The 18561-nt window shown below is 42.2% G+C and overlaps 1 protein-coding gene across 20 annotated transcripts in view; it reads right to left on the bottom strand.

Annotated features, from left to right (window-relative positions):
- Positions 1–18561, bottom strand: part of FOXP1 (forkhead box P1) — a 392035-nt gene that overhangs the window by 43287 nt on the left and 330187 nt on the right. For all 20 annotated transcript variants that reach the window (XM_075514033.1, XM_075514034.1, XM_075514036.1 and 17 more), the window contains one exon: positions 3963–4067. In XM_075514033.1, the coding sequence (XP_075370148.1) occupies positions 3963–4067 (105 nt within the window). The remainder of the gene's footprint in view (positions 1–3962; positions 4068–18561) is intronic.

Raw genomic sequence — 18561 nt, 5'->3', positions numbered from 1 at the left:
AAAATAAAAGTGCTCGCTGGCATCCCCGAGCGCCCAGGCGGGTCCCCCCCCGAGCGGGATGGGTGCCCCCGATGCCGGTGCATCCCCGCCCCGGGCGGCAGCCCCCTCAGCAGCACCTTCGCCAGCGAGGCTTTATAGCTGGGGAGTTTAGTTGGGCCTGCCGGGAATTTAAAAACCTAAAAGACATCTATAGACTAGCCTTTCCTCTGCCCTTGCCACCTATTTGATTAAAAAGTCTCCGTTGTGCTAACTGCAGATGATTTCACTGCAGAACATTTTGACATGCAAATGATAGCAATTAATGCCTTTGAAACAATTTATGATTTCCAGCCTACTTCAACATGTATTAGCATATACCTGGTTTCTTTAATATACACTTTGTTTTTCCAAAACCACAAACATAGTTGCTGGAATTTCATGTGGAAGTGCTTAAGGGGTTGAAAGTTAACACCTTTGTGAGCCGAGCAGTCTCACAGTTGCTGCTAAACAAAAGCCTCTTTGTAGAAGCTTTCTCGAAATGTTTTCTTAACATGTTCCAAGTAGTTTTAGGCAGGCAACTAAAGTAAACAAGATGTTACCATGATAAAAACACTTGTGAAAACATTACAGAGTGCACTTAGTAGTTTCTTTCACATAAACTCCCCTTCGTTTCATCAAAGTTAAATTCACATGAAGCAGATTACCAGCATCACTGCAATACAGGATTGCAAGATCTCTCCAAAGGTCTGTGTCCCTCTTCTAAATAATATTTCATTTAAAACCGGTACAGCCATGATTAAGCACATCTAAACCACAATCAAATTTAAAAAAAAAAGGGGGGGGACGACACACGACAAAACCCTACTCAGTCTTCTCCATTTTTTGCCCTGGATGCCTGGATACCTTGCTGAATAAACCACCCTCCCTTCAGCACGGATTTCCTGAACAACTTGCCGTATAAGGGGTATATATTTCTATCTGCAACGGTCTTTAAGCACATGCAAATGAAATCAAGGATATAGTCAATTTTGAAGGAAAGTCGCTCTGTGCTACTAATTGCTCCTTTCGTTGCTTGCCTGTGAGAGGGGCCCTGGTTAACACGCGAGACACGTGTGCACCCTCCAGCCCTCACCTTGCTTCCCGCAGCTTGGCAGAAGGCCATCAGGTCACCGCGGTGAGACTGGACTTGTTTTTGTTTTTAGGCTCAGGGAGTATTCTGGAGCACGCAGGGCGCTACTGTTTCATTAGGCTTAGCAGCAGCCCCTGCTGCTATCAGTTAGCTCTAACTGATACCGCATCACATGATAACCAATGGCTGATGGATTAAAAAAAAAAAAAAAAAAAAAAACCACACACAAAAAAAACCAAACACCAAAAACACTAAATCTGCAACTTATTTCAAAAAGAAATAGGGAAATAAGTGCGTACAATAGCCCGTGTATCTGCTGGTTCTGATAAGCATCCTCCTGTTGGCTGTGAGTGAAAGACAACTAGGATCGTTATTTGTACAGTATTTATCTTTGAAATCAAGGGCCCTGTGGTGTACCTCACCTTGGGAACAAACACTACAGAATGATCACAGAAGAGTGTCAAATCTCTGGTTTTGATTTACCAACAGTTACAATATTTCTTCCTCAGGAGGAAAAGAAATGAACCATGTTTTAGACCTGCGAGTCCTTTTTTCTCCCTTAACTGTAGAATCATTTTATTGGCATACAGGGCTTTCATTCTATATGTAACTTCTCTTTGCTTTTTCTAACGGGCCTTTTTACTGAGGTAAGTGAAATTAAGCAATGCTGAATTGATACACGGGCTGTATTTCACTTGGTATACAAGAGCTTTTCTCTTGAGCGGACTGTCGAAAGAGCTTCACAGATTATACAAGTACCAGGAAGAAACTTCAAGCATCTACCTGTTATCTTTTCATTGAGTAATGAATTCTGATAAATGGCAATATAATTTAAGGACAGACACTCCACAGGAGACTTGGAAGGCTACGGTCTCATTTTATGGAGCAACGCTCACTTCCTAACAGTGTCAATATGCTGCTCGGGGACATTCATTTCTGCATTCGTTCTGGGTTAAATATCACTCTGAACAATAACACTTTGTCTGGACACTGCAGAATTTGGATAATGAGAAAATTTACATGAGCTGATGGGTTTAAGAAAGTCACACAAAATGTTTCTGTTGAAACGTTTCAATCGGTGACGATAAGCGAGTGAAAAAAGAACCAGAATTGTTGGAGCTGGGAGTAGATGGAGCTGCTTCAGGTCCAGCCTGGGCTGGTGATGGTTTTCAGGTTATTCCTACCTATTGATTGCCCCGAGTATCTCCTCCAGGTGAACTGGTGGACTTGGTCTACTAAAAGTCAATCTTGCCTCTACCCATGCCATGTGACTTAAGGGCTGCATTTTTTACGCACAGTCACGTCAAGCAGTCCACTACTCTGTAAGAAATCTTCCTGAAACTAACAGATCTAATTTGGAACAAGGGACTGGCACAAGAAGCAAAGGTGGCATAATCTGACCTTATGTGACTACACACGTTATTCCAGTATCTAAGGCTACTACAGCACCCTTCCCTTGCATTAAGTGCAATAAAAATTAGAATTGTTTTATACGTCTAAATGCTATAGTATGGCATATGAATATGAATGAGCTGGCAAGTATGGCGAGATTAGCATTTATTTCACTTAACCCAACAACAGGACGAATTAAAAGAAACGAGGCCACCCTTCATGGAAATTTATGACTCGCACCTTCTTATTTTGTAATCCTCTTGTAATGAGAACCTTCTCATTACTGTACCATTCCTTACTTGTAACATATGTTTATACTTGGACCAGCGCTGCTCCTACTGAATTCAGGAGGGTTTTGCCAGTGGAAGCAGAACTGGCCCATTCTGTTCTGAGAGCAAAAACCTGTCTGTATCATCTAAAATCATCCAACAAACATCTGCTTGCTGTCGCCCTTTCCTCCCTCACATAAAAATCCAGGGAACTGCCCCAGAAAGAATAGATACAGCTGAATGTTTTGGGACTAATTCTGCTTATCCATCCTGAAGACCCCCATGTATTTATGTGGACTAACTTCATGAGATCACCACTGTAAATGGGAGCAGAATTTGCTCCTTTGTGCATTTAAATCATAAACATTGCTTGGACAGTTGGTCTTTTATGATCTTACAACCGAATAGCCATAGTACTTGAGAAAAGATCAGTGTCCAAACCTTCAAGAACCTGGATGCACTCAAAGCATGTGTGTACCTGGTGATCTACCCAGACAGAAAACTCTTTTGTGATGGGAACACTTTTTGCTCCAGCTTGGGAGGGGTGAGGCTGATGGTTTAGCTGTGGAGCAGCCATGTGTAAGTTATTAGAGCTCTGCCGGTCCTTCCCTGCATCGGGATGCACGCATTACCACATACTAGTCCATAATGCACTGTTTATGCAACACGTAAAACTGTGTTCTTTGGCAGCAAGGAAAGGTCTGCAGAAAACTGCAGGGGCCCAATTAATATAATTATAGTTTATTTTTAGTAGTGTAGACTTTGTTCATTAGTTACTTATTTGACATAAATTAAATTTCACGTGATGTTCTACAATTCTCTGTTCAATTATGGAGTTAATTTTAAGACTAAATTTCTAAATTAAAGTGAAATCAAGGTTAAATCAAGGTTGTATTGTTTACATTATCAATACTGCAACTTAAAAATTATTTAAATAAATTAAAAAAAAAGGCTGCGGAACTGCAAACACTCTATTTTATAGCAATACACTGAGCAAGACCGTACTTTCCCCATGGGGCTAATTTACTATCCCCTGTTAAACGTTCTTGAGCCTGATCCAAAAGCCACTGAAGTGAAAGGGAGCACTCTGTTGACTTCAATGGGCTTTGCATCAGGCCCACGGTGAGTGACAGCACACAAAATTTCAGGGCATGCTTTCTGTACAATGTAAGTGCCAAAAAAACCGTCCTTACTTTAGAAACGACTGGAAGTCTTCACATACTGCTTCACAGCCTGGCCATTTGCATACGCCGTGTCCATAGAGCGGATGGCTGTGTGAGTGCTCCTCGTGGGATAAACTGGAGGAGAGAAAGAGAAAAGAGAAAAAGTGGCGTAACTGAAGGTACTGCGCCAATTAATCTTCACAAAGACTCTTAAGAGCAGCAAACAACAGATTCCGAAACATCCCTAACATCTCACAGTACCCACCTGACTCTGCCCGTGGTTTTTCAAAACAGAATTAAATACCGTTTGCAGTGCGAAACATGTGTCATTCTTACTTAGCTATCCTCCTACATTTCATTCATTAATTAAAAGCTTTGTAAAGAATTTAAATTAACATGGACGGGGGAGAAATCATTTGACAGACCTGCTTAATATCCTGCTTGATATTTTGCTAAGAAATTTATGAACATTGCATATTTACAATTCAACTTCATCAGGAAGAAAAGTCATCTCCAAGCAGCAGCGTATTCTTGTAACACAATACAACCGGACCTGAGGCTTTCCTCATCACTATAGAAAGAGGAAAAGCATCAAGTTTGCAGCCTTGGCTTTCCCACCGTGTTATTTATTTACTGGGCTTGTTTTGTTTTGTTTTCACTTTGTTTGGGGTTTTTTGTCCCCTCTCACCTGCTGTTTCTTTGCACAAGTACAGCCACCTTATGTCCCAGTAAAGAAGGTTCACCACTATTTTCAAATGCAAAATTCATCACAAAAAAAGGAACCACGTAATCAAAGGATTCCTCAGTACGAGGGGTTAGTGGGGGCTATTAACCTTGCTAAGATTTGGCAGGAATGTCACAGAGCTTTCTAACTACTGAAACCAGGGTTAAAGAAAAAAATTCATATGAGCACTAAGGGGTTAATCCTTCAGCGGGATTCCAATCAATACGTAATGATTTGGCTACACTGATCCAAGTCATGAGATGCTTTGATCCGGGCCATGTGGTGCTCAGGGAAATGTATCTGTTGCACTAACTGATGAACCATATTCTAAAACATCTTTTTTATTCAACTTCTGCATGGAAACTTCTTAAGTAAAGGAATTATTTTTGCAACAATTTCCATAACCTTAGATGACTTTAAAAATAAAATGTCAAAATAATATTGAAATCTCTATTTTATGCTCACATACATATCTATTTTTCATAGCAAATCTTTTGCTACAGTATGCCTGTGCTGTATTATGAACTTCAAACATACACAAAGGATATGAACACATACCAGCATCTAGGTGTGGCTTTTATGACTTATTTTATCCTGGATTACAGGTAACGTTATGGATAAATGCCTACTTTTTGCCATTTTACTTTTATACACATGTGGAAATGCTGTTTATTCTTGTTCTGTAGTATTATCTGCCTGCATACTGTAACAAAATTGTGTTCTTGTATTATTTCTGATGCACTGGATAGCAAGATCACCGTAGAACGTACCCCTGAGATGTCACCCCAAATGCAAAGAAGATGCAAGAGAAATTCTTGCCCAGATTCTGCCACTTCTGACTTTAGGCCCAATGAGAATCTGAAGATAATTGAAGGTGGTTTTTAAATTATTTTTAATTTATCTTTTCCTAATTAGAAAAAAGTACAGATCTGACTGGAAAAGGTATTACGAGTTGTACATGACCCTACATCATTATTTCATTAAAAATCTTGGGTTTGGCTGTTTACAAATAGTTCTTGAAGCATAAATATATATGTGCAAGGTAATTTCCTAAAAAACCCCACCGTAGGTGAACAGACTTACAAAGGCCTTTTCTACAAGAAAATACTGCACTGGTATAACTTTATCATTTTTTTTTAAAACATGCAAGTGAGGAGAAGCTCTATCAGTTAAGCTTTTAAAAGAACAAAGGGACCGATGCATTCCTTGCAAGGAAATTAGAAAAATGCTATACCACACATTTCCTCAGCTGAGAAAGAGGGAGGATGGCTGAAGGAACAGCATCCACCCAAGCCAGACAGGCATATGGTCAAACGCCCTCCATACACATCGGAAAAGAGTAATTCAGAAAATAACGGGGTTTATCATCTGCTTCCATACCTGAATCCAGCAAAGGGTGAGAAAGTAGGCTTTCATGTTAACACTCCATTAAAGTCCACAAACACTACGTATGAGAGTTACGATTTCAGTGTGTTTGGCAGAACCCAGAAAAAAATTTCATTGTATTAATTTACACAGGGCACACTACCCAGACACCAGGATGACTGCAGAAACGTGGTGTGACACCAAGTAAGGAGTCAGTCCCATGTGGGTTTTAAGCACTGTAAATCTCATTATAATATCAACGGGAGTCACATGGCTTAAACGCCCAGCAAGGTTTTTTAAAGTTTCTCTGTGAGAGCCTAAAGGCCATGGACAAGACAACGGAAAGAGCCCTACCGAGATTTGTATTTATTTTTTAAATCCAAGTGCAAATCTCTTTTCTTTCCAGGGAACTTGCACAGGACAAGACAAACTATGTAGGACATGATACCCCAGTGTTGTGTCCAAAGAAAATGACAGAATGACCAAGATAGTATCAAACTGTAAACGATGCTCAGGATGTCAAAATCTAGTGCTGTCAATAACCAGAAAGATTGGTGTTGACTGTAAATGGGAACTTAAAAGGTCATTTTGCTAACACGATGCTAAGTGTAACACACTTAACACCTACATACAGCTTCCACTGTCATTCGACAAAGCAGAGCAACTATTTCAACTTACCAAAAATAGACACTTCAAAAAGCAAAAAACCCCTCAGTATTGAAAGACAAATGCAGGCACCCTCCGTAGGCAGCGTGCCTTTCCAAAGGCAGCTACTCCCATCCCGCTCAGGGGGCTTTTCAGCGGTGCCTTTCCGTGACCTTTATGTGTCAGTATCAGATTACTGCTATTTTATCCATCCCACTTCTGAAGATACTATAGATTGGCCACTTGTTCCCTGATAGAGCCTTAAGAAGCACCTCAAAACAAAACAAAGAGCGGGTTTATACAGAAGCGGGTGTAACGCACAAAGATACAGCCAGTGGAAATGAATGGAGAACTCTGTTTAACTGATATAAGTACTCACTTTGTTTGAGCAAATAGAGATGGAAAATGAAGATTTTAATCCAATACATAAACAAACAGCTTTGTGGGCACAATGCAAACCTACAATCTTAAATTGTTCAATGATATTTTGTCTGCATGCAAGCACAGTTTCTGTAATCTGAATGCATCCTTGGTGTCACTGCCGGAGACAGACTTGTAGAAGATCTGAGCATTGGCAAGCAGAAGCAAGTTTTAGGTCTGTTTGATTTCTAATGACACATTAGAGTAGGTGTTTGTTTCTGTCACCCGCTAGTTCCCAGGAACGTGTATTCGTGGTTGGGTACTGGTGATGCAACACTAGTTAGTGGAAGTGATTTTATAACAAGACATAATTTTCAAAGAAGTGAAGGAATAAATGATGTAAAAATCAGAGCGGGGGGGGGGGGGGGAGGGGGGAGTTCCTCGTAAGGTATTTGCATTCAAAATACTTAACGCAATAGAATTATTTCCAAATAATGCAATAGTGCAGTGTTATTACATCGAAGTACAGCAAATAACCCTCTGGCAAGTAAAATGTCTTGCGTAAGTCAGCTTATTCATGACATACGACAGAGTAATGAAATCCATGTGGGAAGCTGAAAACTGCGTAAGTGTCCACTTATTTTCTGCTGCCTCCAGCCCCGTTTCCAGCAAGGAGGGGAGGCGAGAAGGGCCAGGCACTTCCACAGCTCCTCTGTGCTTGCTGGATAGAGGAGGGGAGTTTCTACCTCTGCCTTCTTCAACCTGTGCTCCTTCATAACCCCAAGGATCTCCAGAGGGTCTGAAAGCAAATTCACCACCTACTCTGACAGGGACGGCTGTCGAAGCTGGTACTTGCACAGCCCCACTCACCTGGACCACTTCAGCCATTCAACTTCAGGAATATATCTGCTGTGCTACAGCATCACTGAAGAATCACACTCTGGGACACAAAAGCACAGCAGATAGAGAAACCACAGACAGCTAAGCCCCGATGGTGAGTAAAAATTACAGTATACCCCAAAGAGAGACAGGAACACACTGGGTATTGGGGAAAGTAGCGGCCAAAGCACTAGCATGAAAGCTACCCGTGCCATACGGTTTAATTCAACCCATACTTACTAACCGTGTGAAACTGGGTACCATGCTCGTACACACTGGCAAAAAAGTCACAGGTGGATATAAAAACCAGCTAAGCAGAAGCCTCAGTAATAGTACTTCTGCCACACAGTGGACCTTATTTTAAATGTTCATGATGCTGACGTACTTCATATTCCACTCTCTCTCTTCCACATCTGCTTGGGCCAACTATCTTTGCCAAAACACTGAGGGAAGTCAGTGATGTAGAGAAGCATCCTTGATTTTTCTATTACACTTATGAAGCAACTGCTCACGTTCTAACGGTGCAGAGAACATGCCTGAGCCACCTGCACACTGAAAAAATCAATACCACGTCTCCTGCTTTCCTTTTGGAAGTGCTTTGAGCAGAGCACCCACAGAAACTGCAGAAATGCCTTTTTTTTTTTTAATTTTATTTTATTTCTCAGGGGCAATGGAAAGTGACCTCATCTTTGCCAGCTGCCATGAAATCGATGTTGGTGTACGGTCTGGGCAGGAGCACGGGGCTCAGTCTCATACCACACTCCCCCTGTGTGGCACAGCCGTTGAGGCAAAATGCCCCGATTTTGGTCCTGTACAGGAGGAGGAGATGCACAACTGGGAACAACATAGGTCTCCCGTATTCATGACTGCCCAGTGGACTCCAAAGCTCATCAAAAGGCACCAACAGAATAAAGTTGGTGAAAATGTCACAATTCTGAGTCAGAAACACTCGCTGTATTTGATTTAAAATCAAAACGGAAGCAGTTATGATTAAATCCTTGTACCAGCTGTACTCAAATGCAAGTTCCTGCCTTCATGACAAAATCAATTGAATAAAGATGTGTTTTGCAGTGAAGTTGCACTGGTGCAAATCCCTCTGAATTCTTACTAAGGTGGCTTAGCACCCCTTTCCTCTCTAAACTGTGAATGTAAAAAAACCCCTAATTATTTAAAAAAAAAAAAAAAATCAAGAAAAGTAGTAAGCCATATACTGAAATGGACGACTACTAGATATTCATGCTTCCGTCCAAGCCTCAGTAACTGCCCAGAAAGCAGGTATTTGATCTGAACAGAGAATTGTCCGAGCAGGGTAAATGCCTCTCCACCCCTGGCTAAAGCTTAGCAGAGGGTTGTGGGCCTTCAGGAGAGGTGGTATTTGATGTGTGTGGCCAGTGGCACCTCTTCCTAGAGCTGGCTTGCATATTTTTGGATGCTTTTTAAAGCTGTGTTTCTCCCCTTCCTTATTACTTTAGTCCACATCCAGATCTAGGACTAGCAGAAGCTCATGTTTTACATCAAGCCCTATTGGAAGTAACAGGAGTGGTATATTACATTTTAAATGACTACACCAATTTAAGACAAATCAGGTTAAAACTGCAGCCTACAGGCTGAAGTCCTGTCTTCTAATTGGTGTGCACTAACTTGTAGTATAAGGGAAAAAAAAAAAAAAAAGCAGAGCCATAGCATTGCTGTTGTAACACAAGGCCAGCAATGCACCCCGAATCACTGCCCCCCATCCTTATGCCTCTTGTGGCACTGTTCTCCAAACGCCTGTTGCAAGGAGAGCGCTGGAGCATTTGCAGCAAGACTTAAGACGAAATCTGGCTAACATTCCCCTTCTCTTCTACCCCCATCCCCACTGCAAAGAGTATAACCAGAATGGATAATTATACGCATCATCTTCTGTTTTTGATCTATGCACTGATGGTTTGGATTATTAATCAACACTGTGACGCTCCAGCACTCTAAAAGTACTACATACTTCTTCCAGTGGCACCCCTTCTTCCAACCCCGCAGCAGAACTGCCATGGGACCCGGACAGCCACTGCCCTACATCCTTTCCTTGGAGGAACTAAATGTATTTCTAGACCTAGAAATGAATGACATTTCTAGATAAGAAATGCCCATTGCGAAAAAGCCAGTATTGAATCCATCACTTATCTCAGGTGGAAGTTCCATTCCTGCACTTGAATTAACGAGTTTCTCTACTGTTTAAAACTCTTATTTTTTATTTCAACCTTGTGCCTAGGTACTGTAGTGAAAAGTACATCAAATATACCCAGACGCACACAATTTGAAACGCTGGATTTTAAATTCCAGCACTGCTAACTAATGAGAACAATTTTTTCCCTCTTCGTCTTTGTAGCATCACTTCATGTACTTACATACCATAATCACATCCTCCTAGAGCCTCTATTTTTCCAGGGTGTAGATCTTTAATTCCCTTTAATCTGTCTTCATAGCCTATTCCCTCCAACTCCTTTATCATCCTAGCTGCTCTCCTCTATATTTGCTCCAGCTTCTCTTTATCCTTTCTGCAAGAGAGTGGCCAATTGTACATCACACTCTCAATGTGGTTTAACTGGTTCTGCATAAAGTAGAACAGGAAAAAAGAAGGACTCAGATGCAACACGCATGTTTATGCCTCCCATGACTGTATTTACCTTTTTAACTAAGACATGGCACAGAGTGTCCCACCTTAATTTCTCAACCCCGATTATGCCTCAGCCATTTCCCACACAACTGATGTTGAGCAGCTGACGTGTCACGTCAAACCAGCAGTTTGGAATTTTTATTTCCTAGCTGGGCTACTTTCTACTTATCCCTGCTAAATCTCATTTTATTCCTCTCTGAACAGCCTCCTAATTTATTCAGATGAAAATGGATTGATTCAGTATCTTAGTTTAATTAGGAAAAAAATGCGATCCTACCACTTTCTTGGGTTTTGGGGGGGGGTTCTGTGGTTTGGTTTTTTTTGTTTGTTTGTTTTGGTTTGGGTTTTTTTAACTGACTTTCAGCACAGCAATCCCATCCCTCTTACACACCCAATTCATATGGCAGAGGGAGGTGGCAATGGCAAGGCTTTGGCCCCAATTCAGCAACGCTTTTAAGAACACATGCGAGTTTAAAAACAGGATTAGACCTTGGACTTCACTGAGACTAAGGTGTAAAATTACAAACGTACATACATACTTTGTAAAAAGATCCTGTTTGCCATCCTTCTTTTACTGTAATTTATATTCTGTTGTTACATTTAAATGTATAGTAAAAGAAAACATTGAGAAACAAGATCTATTCTTGTTTAACAAAATTATATTCTGTTACATTTAGAGTTGAGGCAAGTCTTTCACCCTTATATAAACTGATGATACGTCAACAAATACGATTAACATGGATTATTCACGTCCATATTTTTCACCCCTGTCCCACAGGCACAACAAAACCCATGCAGAAGGTGACTGTCACATCACATACAGCCTGGCAGCTTGCTGGGTGAGCCGTCACCCACCGCACACCCCTGCGGCACCTAGGGAAATGCCCTTTGGGAAAACGTTTATTAAAAAAATAATTAAGATAAATAACGACTCCAAGGGAGAAATACAGTTACAGAATTGAATTCTCTCTGCCACATGCTTTCCCTCCGAAGAACGCTATTTAAAAAAGCACTAAAATCGAGAGGACACAAGCCTACTTCCCCAGGGAAGTGTGCTGAATCATACAGGTAGTGTAAATAGCATATGCTGCTGCAGGTGCTAGGCGGTCTATTTGTTTGTGTTTACTAAAAGGCATAACAAATAGTCACACTAAAACAGAACAACATTTGGCATTGGAATGATAGATACCAGAGCAGCCATAAATCATGTTCACTTGTTTAGATTAGAACCACTGTGCAAGGGTAACACTCCAGCCCCGCTTTTTTGGAGAGCCCCTTTGCTGTGATTTGCCCGTTTCAGGAGCAGCCACCAGCTCCCGGCTGGGTGGCATCACAGTGCACGGTACCAGGGGGCTCAGCATCCTTCCCAAGTACAGCACACCCAAGAAAAACCATGCAACAGTGGGGAGAGAAAAAAAAAAAAAAAAAAGTAGTAAGGACCAGACTTGCATGACATATATGGCCAGCTAACATCATTTACAGCTTTGCAACTTCTGAGTTAATTCACAGTATAAACAAGGAGGAAAATGTTTCTTCCGAGCAAGACTTCCTGTAAACTGTTCCTTAGAGCGGCGCTGGGTGCAGGGCTGGTGCACCTGCTGATTAACCATGCGCTCCAAGAATAAACAAAAACTGAAGCCAACGAGATTGTTCTGGAATTTGCTCAGAGCTGATTTTTGTTCCCCCACGTTATAAATTGGATTCTACAATAAAACAAGCAGCAGAACATAGGTTGCCGAGAGTTAAAATCTACTTTTTACACTACATTGACCATAGCACCCACAGGCACAGCTACAATGTCTTTCTATGAATGGGACAGATTGCCATATGGATGCAGACAGTGAACAAGCTGTACAACTCCTGGCGACAAGTGCCTAGGGGACTGTCCTATATTAGCACCACCTGTGCTGTGGAAATTGTGCTCTGTGTATGAAATGGTATTTAAGGGCCCATCATGATGTTATTTTTGAGTACACACACAAAGGAAAATTACAGTTAAAAAGAATTTGCTGGCTAGCGGATCTGTTGCTCAGTTCCCGAGATCGTTTCCCAAAGGAATAGTTATCTTCTTTATTCACGCAGCCCAAAATGACAAGCTGCAACACATATTAGCAGTTTCCCTGCCTGGGCTTATACCATCATTTTAATGAGAAGAATACACTTTATAATACACGTATGTCTTTCCTGATCACACAGAAGAAATTACAGCCCTCCCACCTTAAAAACACCAGCTATATGGAAAAACACCCCATGGCATTACACAAATGTTACTCCAGCAGCAAGCAATGCAATGTAAATTTTCCTTGGGCTCCTTCCCCCACCCCTCAATGTGCAGCAGGTAGAGCCACAAATCCCGATTACCAAATTTCAACGTGCATCTCACTACTTTGAAAATATAACCCTGTCTGACTGACAAACATAGAGCTCCAGATTAGCGCAAGATGTCGAGGGAGGGGGCAGAAGGGAAAAGAGGTTTGAGCAGTACCTAGCTGCTCTACGAAAAGAGATTTCCCCCTCTCCAAACTGCAAGAAAAAAAGGATGCCAAGAAAAAGAAAAGTAAAATAAATTGAATTAAAGAAAAACAGTTGTAAAGTGAACATTACAACCTGGGAAAAATGATGTCATTTTATTGAGAAACTCATTTTTTTCCATTAAACCATAGTGAAACGGATAAAGTTTATACAGCTTAATGGTGGAGTTTTACTTTAAATGCTACTCAATATCTTAGCAGTACGATATAACATGATATAACAGCTGTCATACTAACTGCTCGATTTTTATTGAACAGCAGAGAAAATAGTCACACAAAAATCACCTAACTTCTCCTCTACTTTTATGGCATTTTCAAGGGTGTTTCTTTTCCACTCTCAGGCTGTGATATGTATGATAAAAAAATAACACAGCTCTTCATTAGCTCCCTGCTCAGCTCTTTAGGACAGTCAGATCTCCTGAGCAAATGCTGAGGAAGGACAACTTGCACACAGGAGGAAATAAAAAGAAACAGGAATCCACAGTGCAGTAAAACAAAAACAGGTCCCTTTTTAAGACTACTACATAAACACCTCTAATAAAAGAGGAGGACAAATTTTCATTGGACTTTAAGTATTTAGACAGGAATGTTTTAGTAAAAGTTTAACTGCAAAGTGCATGCAATTAACAGAAAGCCATCAGCTATTTCTCTGGTATGTAAAAATAGCATTAAGCTGTATTAAATGCACATGTAAGTATCTCAGTTGCAAGAAAAGGGAGGAGATATGCAAAGCACTCAGATATCAAACAATGATCTGTTGGCCAGATGGAGGAATAAAACAATACATATGCTAAAATTTGGAAAAGTTCTGTTAGGCGTCTGCCAAGGCTCACCCAATCTATTTTAAGTGCTTTCTGATACATTAGCTTAGTGTTCGGAGTCGTACAACTGATGGTTATTACACAGGACCAGAAAGCAGCGAAGCGTTGGCGTGCAGGAGCTCCCTGATGCCGGGGCAGCTTTCCCAAGGACGGTGAAGTGTCAAACACAGCACCCTCATTCAGCAAAGGGCCACACCAAGTAATCACAGACTGGTTAACTTTGCATCTTTTGAAGGGAAAACCAAATAAAATAAACTAAGAACAATTTTCCAGGGTTTAGCAAAACAATTCTTTGAAAAGCATAATTTGGTTAAAGAGCTCCCAGGCAGACTGAGGAGCAAGTGGTATCATACAACTAATTTAGCAGAAGGTTTCTCAAAAACGTGAGTGCCGCGGCAGAGGGTAGGTGTGGGCAATGCAAAGGATGCTACACACCCAAATTTGAAAAGCACCAACAATAAAAAGTGCCTGATAAGGCTTAAAACTGAAGATTAGCAACTCCGGGTCTGAGTCACGGCTGATATTTTTTCAAAGCTGATTACACAGAGAAGTGACTCAGACAGGGAGAGCGTATAGTAACTGGTGGTGATTTCTCTGGCAGGGAAGCAAGCGCCAAGAGATCAGGTAGTGGGATGCTTTGGGTTGTATCTGCACATAATAAATGCAGACAGTCGGGCCAGCTCCCTGCTCCGGCTGTTGCAACGTCACCGTCACTGAACAGCCCAACCGGCCTCACAGCCATCACACCCGTACCAGGTGCCATGAGAAGAAATACAGCAGCCAAGTAGAGAGCGGGATGGTTTATCAGATACACAGCTGGGCATCCAGCTCGGCTCGAGTCTCCGGCTCCAACCTGGCTCCACAGCGAGGAAACTGCGTGGAGGCACCTGAGCTGCTCAGACCGTGGGTAACAACATAAGGGTCACGATGGGGTTTGTGTACATCGAGCAGCTAAATACCTTCTGGGAGGAAAGGCCCCAGGAACACCAATTTCTTAAGGGAGAATGGATTTGAGGTAACCTAATCTAACGAAACTCTGCTGATGGTAAACTATAACGAGCTAAAATCAATGGCATGGAGCAACTGAGAGGAGCAGACACGGATGAGCAGATTTGATGCTGGCACCAGCGCAGAATGAATGCCAGGGACTACGCGGAGAGGCAGGCCAAGAGAGGATCAGGCCCTGGGAGCATATGGACCGCAGGCTGAACTGTTTCATCCCGAGCATTAATAATGGACCGAAGTCTGTAATTCTTAATTGTGCTGAATCCTAATGCCCTCATCTAAGGGCCTTGGGATTTTGATGGAGGATCAGCTGGCATGGAAGATAACAACAGTAAAACACAATGCATTAAGCCTAACTAGCACATCAATGGTCTGCCATGCCGTTCCTCTCACTTCCCTTCAGAGCCTTCTCCAGACTCCTTCCTCCCGCAATGCTGGCAAGAAAAAGTCATTTAAAAATCCTGTTGTTTATCCCATCTATTTTTCCTATGAGATGGCTGCTTGCTTATGTGGAAGGACAAGACTCGAGCACAGTTGGAAAGGGTATAAAGACAACAGGGGACAAACATGAGATTGCTGGCAGATGGAGAAAGGTCTCTTGGACATGCAGCCTTTACCTCCAACTCTTCACCTTACCTCTTGCAAACAGATGCGTTTCCTAAATGAACAGGTCTGGACCTTCATTAATGCCCTTCTTTACATACAGCTTCCATCATCCTGTCGTTGTTGCAGTCGATACAGAACGGTGCCAGGGGATGGGACCAGCACACAGGCGCCCACACCACCCCACAGCACCCCCAGACCTCCCGGTTCAAGCCCAAGCTGGAGCAACCTCCGCTCACCACAAAGCACTGATGAATTCTGCACTGTTCTCTTTTCCAAACCTACCCACATCGGGAATATTCCCAAGCACGTAGGTTTCGGGATGCCCACTGCTTATCAGGTTATAAAGTTAGTAGTCACCTGAAGCAACCGGGCATCTACCTGCTTTGTTTGCTGTTATTCTTAAGAAAACAATCAAGCTTCCCGCAAATAAGATGCAGTGGAATGAGGTGGAAAGCAGGTACTGTCCTTGACATTTCTAAGCACAGCAGATGTACTTAACTGGCTCCTGTTATTTATTTATTTACTTGTGTAGAGAAAATGCTTGTTACTGAAGAAACCCAAATGTTGATAAGATGATGAGAGGTTTGCATGCTGGTTGATGGTCTCACTTTCGCTTATCCTGAGTGAATACAAGTATCTATAACTAAATATTTCCCTTAGGGTACTGATGACTAAGGTATGTTTATTGCATTGAGTGAATTTATATATATAATCAGCACAATAAACATTATTAAATTGTCTGAGTAAAATCAAAGCATGAAACACACAGTCAGTGCTGAATTCTAATGATGCTGAATGCCCATGATTGCATGGGGAAAGGATCTTAACAAGCCTTGATTTGAGCTTTGGCATCCGCCTCACAAATCACACAAAATGGTCTCTCTTTAATAGTGCTGAATATTGATAAATGTCTCTGCACGGCACAACAGGGAAGTTGGTCTCTATTGGCAATCTTTACCAAAGTGTGTTTTTTCCTTCTCTACACTCAAGGGTTTACCCTGAATGATTTAATTATAATTTTCCTTGTGTAAGACAAATTAAAGAGGAGAGTAGGAGTGTCATGCCAAAGCAGATTATTTATCTCCTTAACAGATTGCTGTGCACCAAACCCCAGAGCTGCTGCTGCTGCTACTTACAGAAACTGGGCGAAATGTGGGACAAAAGCATAGATGTAATATACATTTAAAGCCCAAATGAATGAAAGCATTAACCCATTATTTATAGCTGGAATTGTTTCATTCCTGTGAAAGCCATACACACAGAGCACACAGAAACCAAGAGCAGCCATGCAATGCTCCCTGGCCCACGCCCAGGAGCAGAGGATGCCTCCTGCTTTCGAATGCATTTTTGCTTTTTGAACGTCCCAGGGTAACTCTGGCCACACACCTGGCATTTGCTTTTTTGCCATAAAGGAGAACTTTTGTTGTCACTCAGCTCCAAGCACGGCAGCCGCGCAGCGGCCAGTGTTACCAGTGACACTAGAGCTGCGTCCCCGCAGCCCGTGCAGGACCAAAGCTTTGCTGTACACAACCGTGAGGCCAGCCCCGTGCCACAGCGACGCATGGGCATGCCGAGCAGCCAACGACTATTTCTCCTGCTATTTTAAACCCCTTGTTTATAACCAAAACGTGTTTTTACGCAAGATGTATAGGAGAGCTGCTGCTCGCCCGATGACTTTTAATGCAGGTGCCTCTGCTGCCACTGTGGTCAGCAGAGTGCCTCCTGTCTCACGGGTCTCGAGCAGCCTCGCAACCTGACCTGTGGGATCAGGAACCCCGTAAAACACAGCCTGAACTGTCCCAGTGACGTGTGCTAGACATGACAGTGATGATAGTAACTCCCACATAACCAACTTGCCTCCTGCAGCCCACTCCTTCTCAAAAGCCCAAGAGAAAGGGGGGAAAAGAGCTTTACAGCACACCCTAAAAGTTAATGTTACCTGTATATGATTATTTATTGCTGCTGGGCAGTCGTTATGATGTGGCTGTGGTTAACTGTTAGGACACTTACAGCTTTTACTATGTGCTTTATACTGTTGTTTAAATCTAAATAAATAGCTCTTTGTTGTACCAGACCAAAGCTAACAGCCAAGTGCACAGAAGGTGCAGGAATGACAGGGGCGAAGTCACAACCCAAAAGCCTGCTCTGGCCAGCCCAAGCTGTGGACTTGTGTGATGGGAGACAGAGGGCTGACAGCTCCCTTGTGAACCCCTCCAACAGCCCCATCTGGCCCAAGCTTGGGCTCGGGACCACCGCCACAAGTCCAGTCGTATTTGCAAGCTCAGTTGTTGTGCTGAATCAGCTGGGTGCAAGAACACACATAGATTTGTCTCCAAGCCTAGCCAAGTCATGCTCCCACCAGACTCATGATTATTTCTAGTCTTAACCTTTGCAACCAAAAAATGACCAAAACCCTGCTCATGCCTATCCCCTCTCTTTTGTAAGTACGCTGAAATTTCACCTTCTGTGGGCTTTCAAATATACATCTGATGGCGGAGCACAGCTACTCTTTTCTCACTGCTCACTCACCACCCCGAACTCCCAGCCTGTAGATAAATAGCTTTTCAGAAAGGAAACCAGTGCAACACATCTCAACAAGAGGAGTTTCTGTGTCATATGAAATCCAGGCAGGCACCACAGTGCCTGATGAGACTGCAACAAAACCCTTAAGTGCATCAGTAGGCATTCTTCTGCGTGTAGTCTCCTGCTCTACTTATGGATAAAGATGTAATTCAATCACTGCAGCAAATGGATGGCATAACCCTTCCATGTACCAAAAAGAAGCAAGATAAAGCAAAGTCTGTAGTTCTCTTATTTGTATTCCTAAATATACCTATTTTTGTATTTTGATATTGTAGAGAACTCAATAGATATGTAAGGAAAGTATTACAGCAAGCTTTAACAATACAGCTATCAATTCAACCATTAAGGATTTTAAGTTTTCTAACCTGTACAGTCTCAAACAATACCATGGCATGTGCCTTCCTAATTAATTTATTTGGAACTTTACTAATAAAAACACATGTATTGCCTTGTTAGT

The sequence above is a fragment of the Mycteria americana genome, chromosome 11 (assembly GCF_035582795.1).
Source record: "Mycteria americana isolate JAX WOST 10 ecotype Jacksonville Zoo and Gardens chromosome 11, USCA_MyAme_1.0, whole genome shotgun sequence".
NCBI classification, from domain to species: domain Eukaryota; kingdom Metazoa; phylum Chordata; class Aves; order Ciconiiformes; family Ciconiidae; genus Mycteria; species Mycteria americana.
This window is presented reverse-complemented; position numbering and strand designations above follow the sequence as displayed.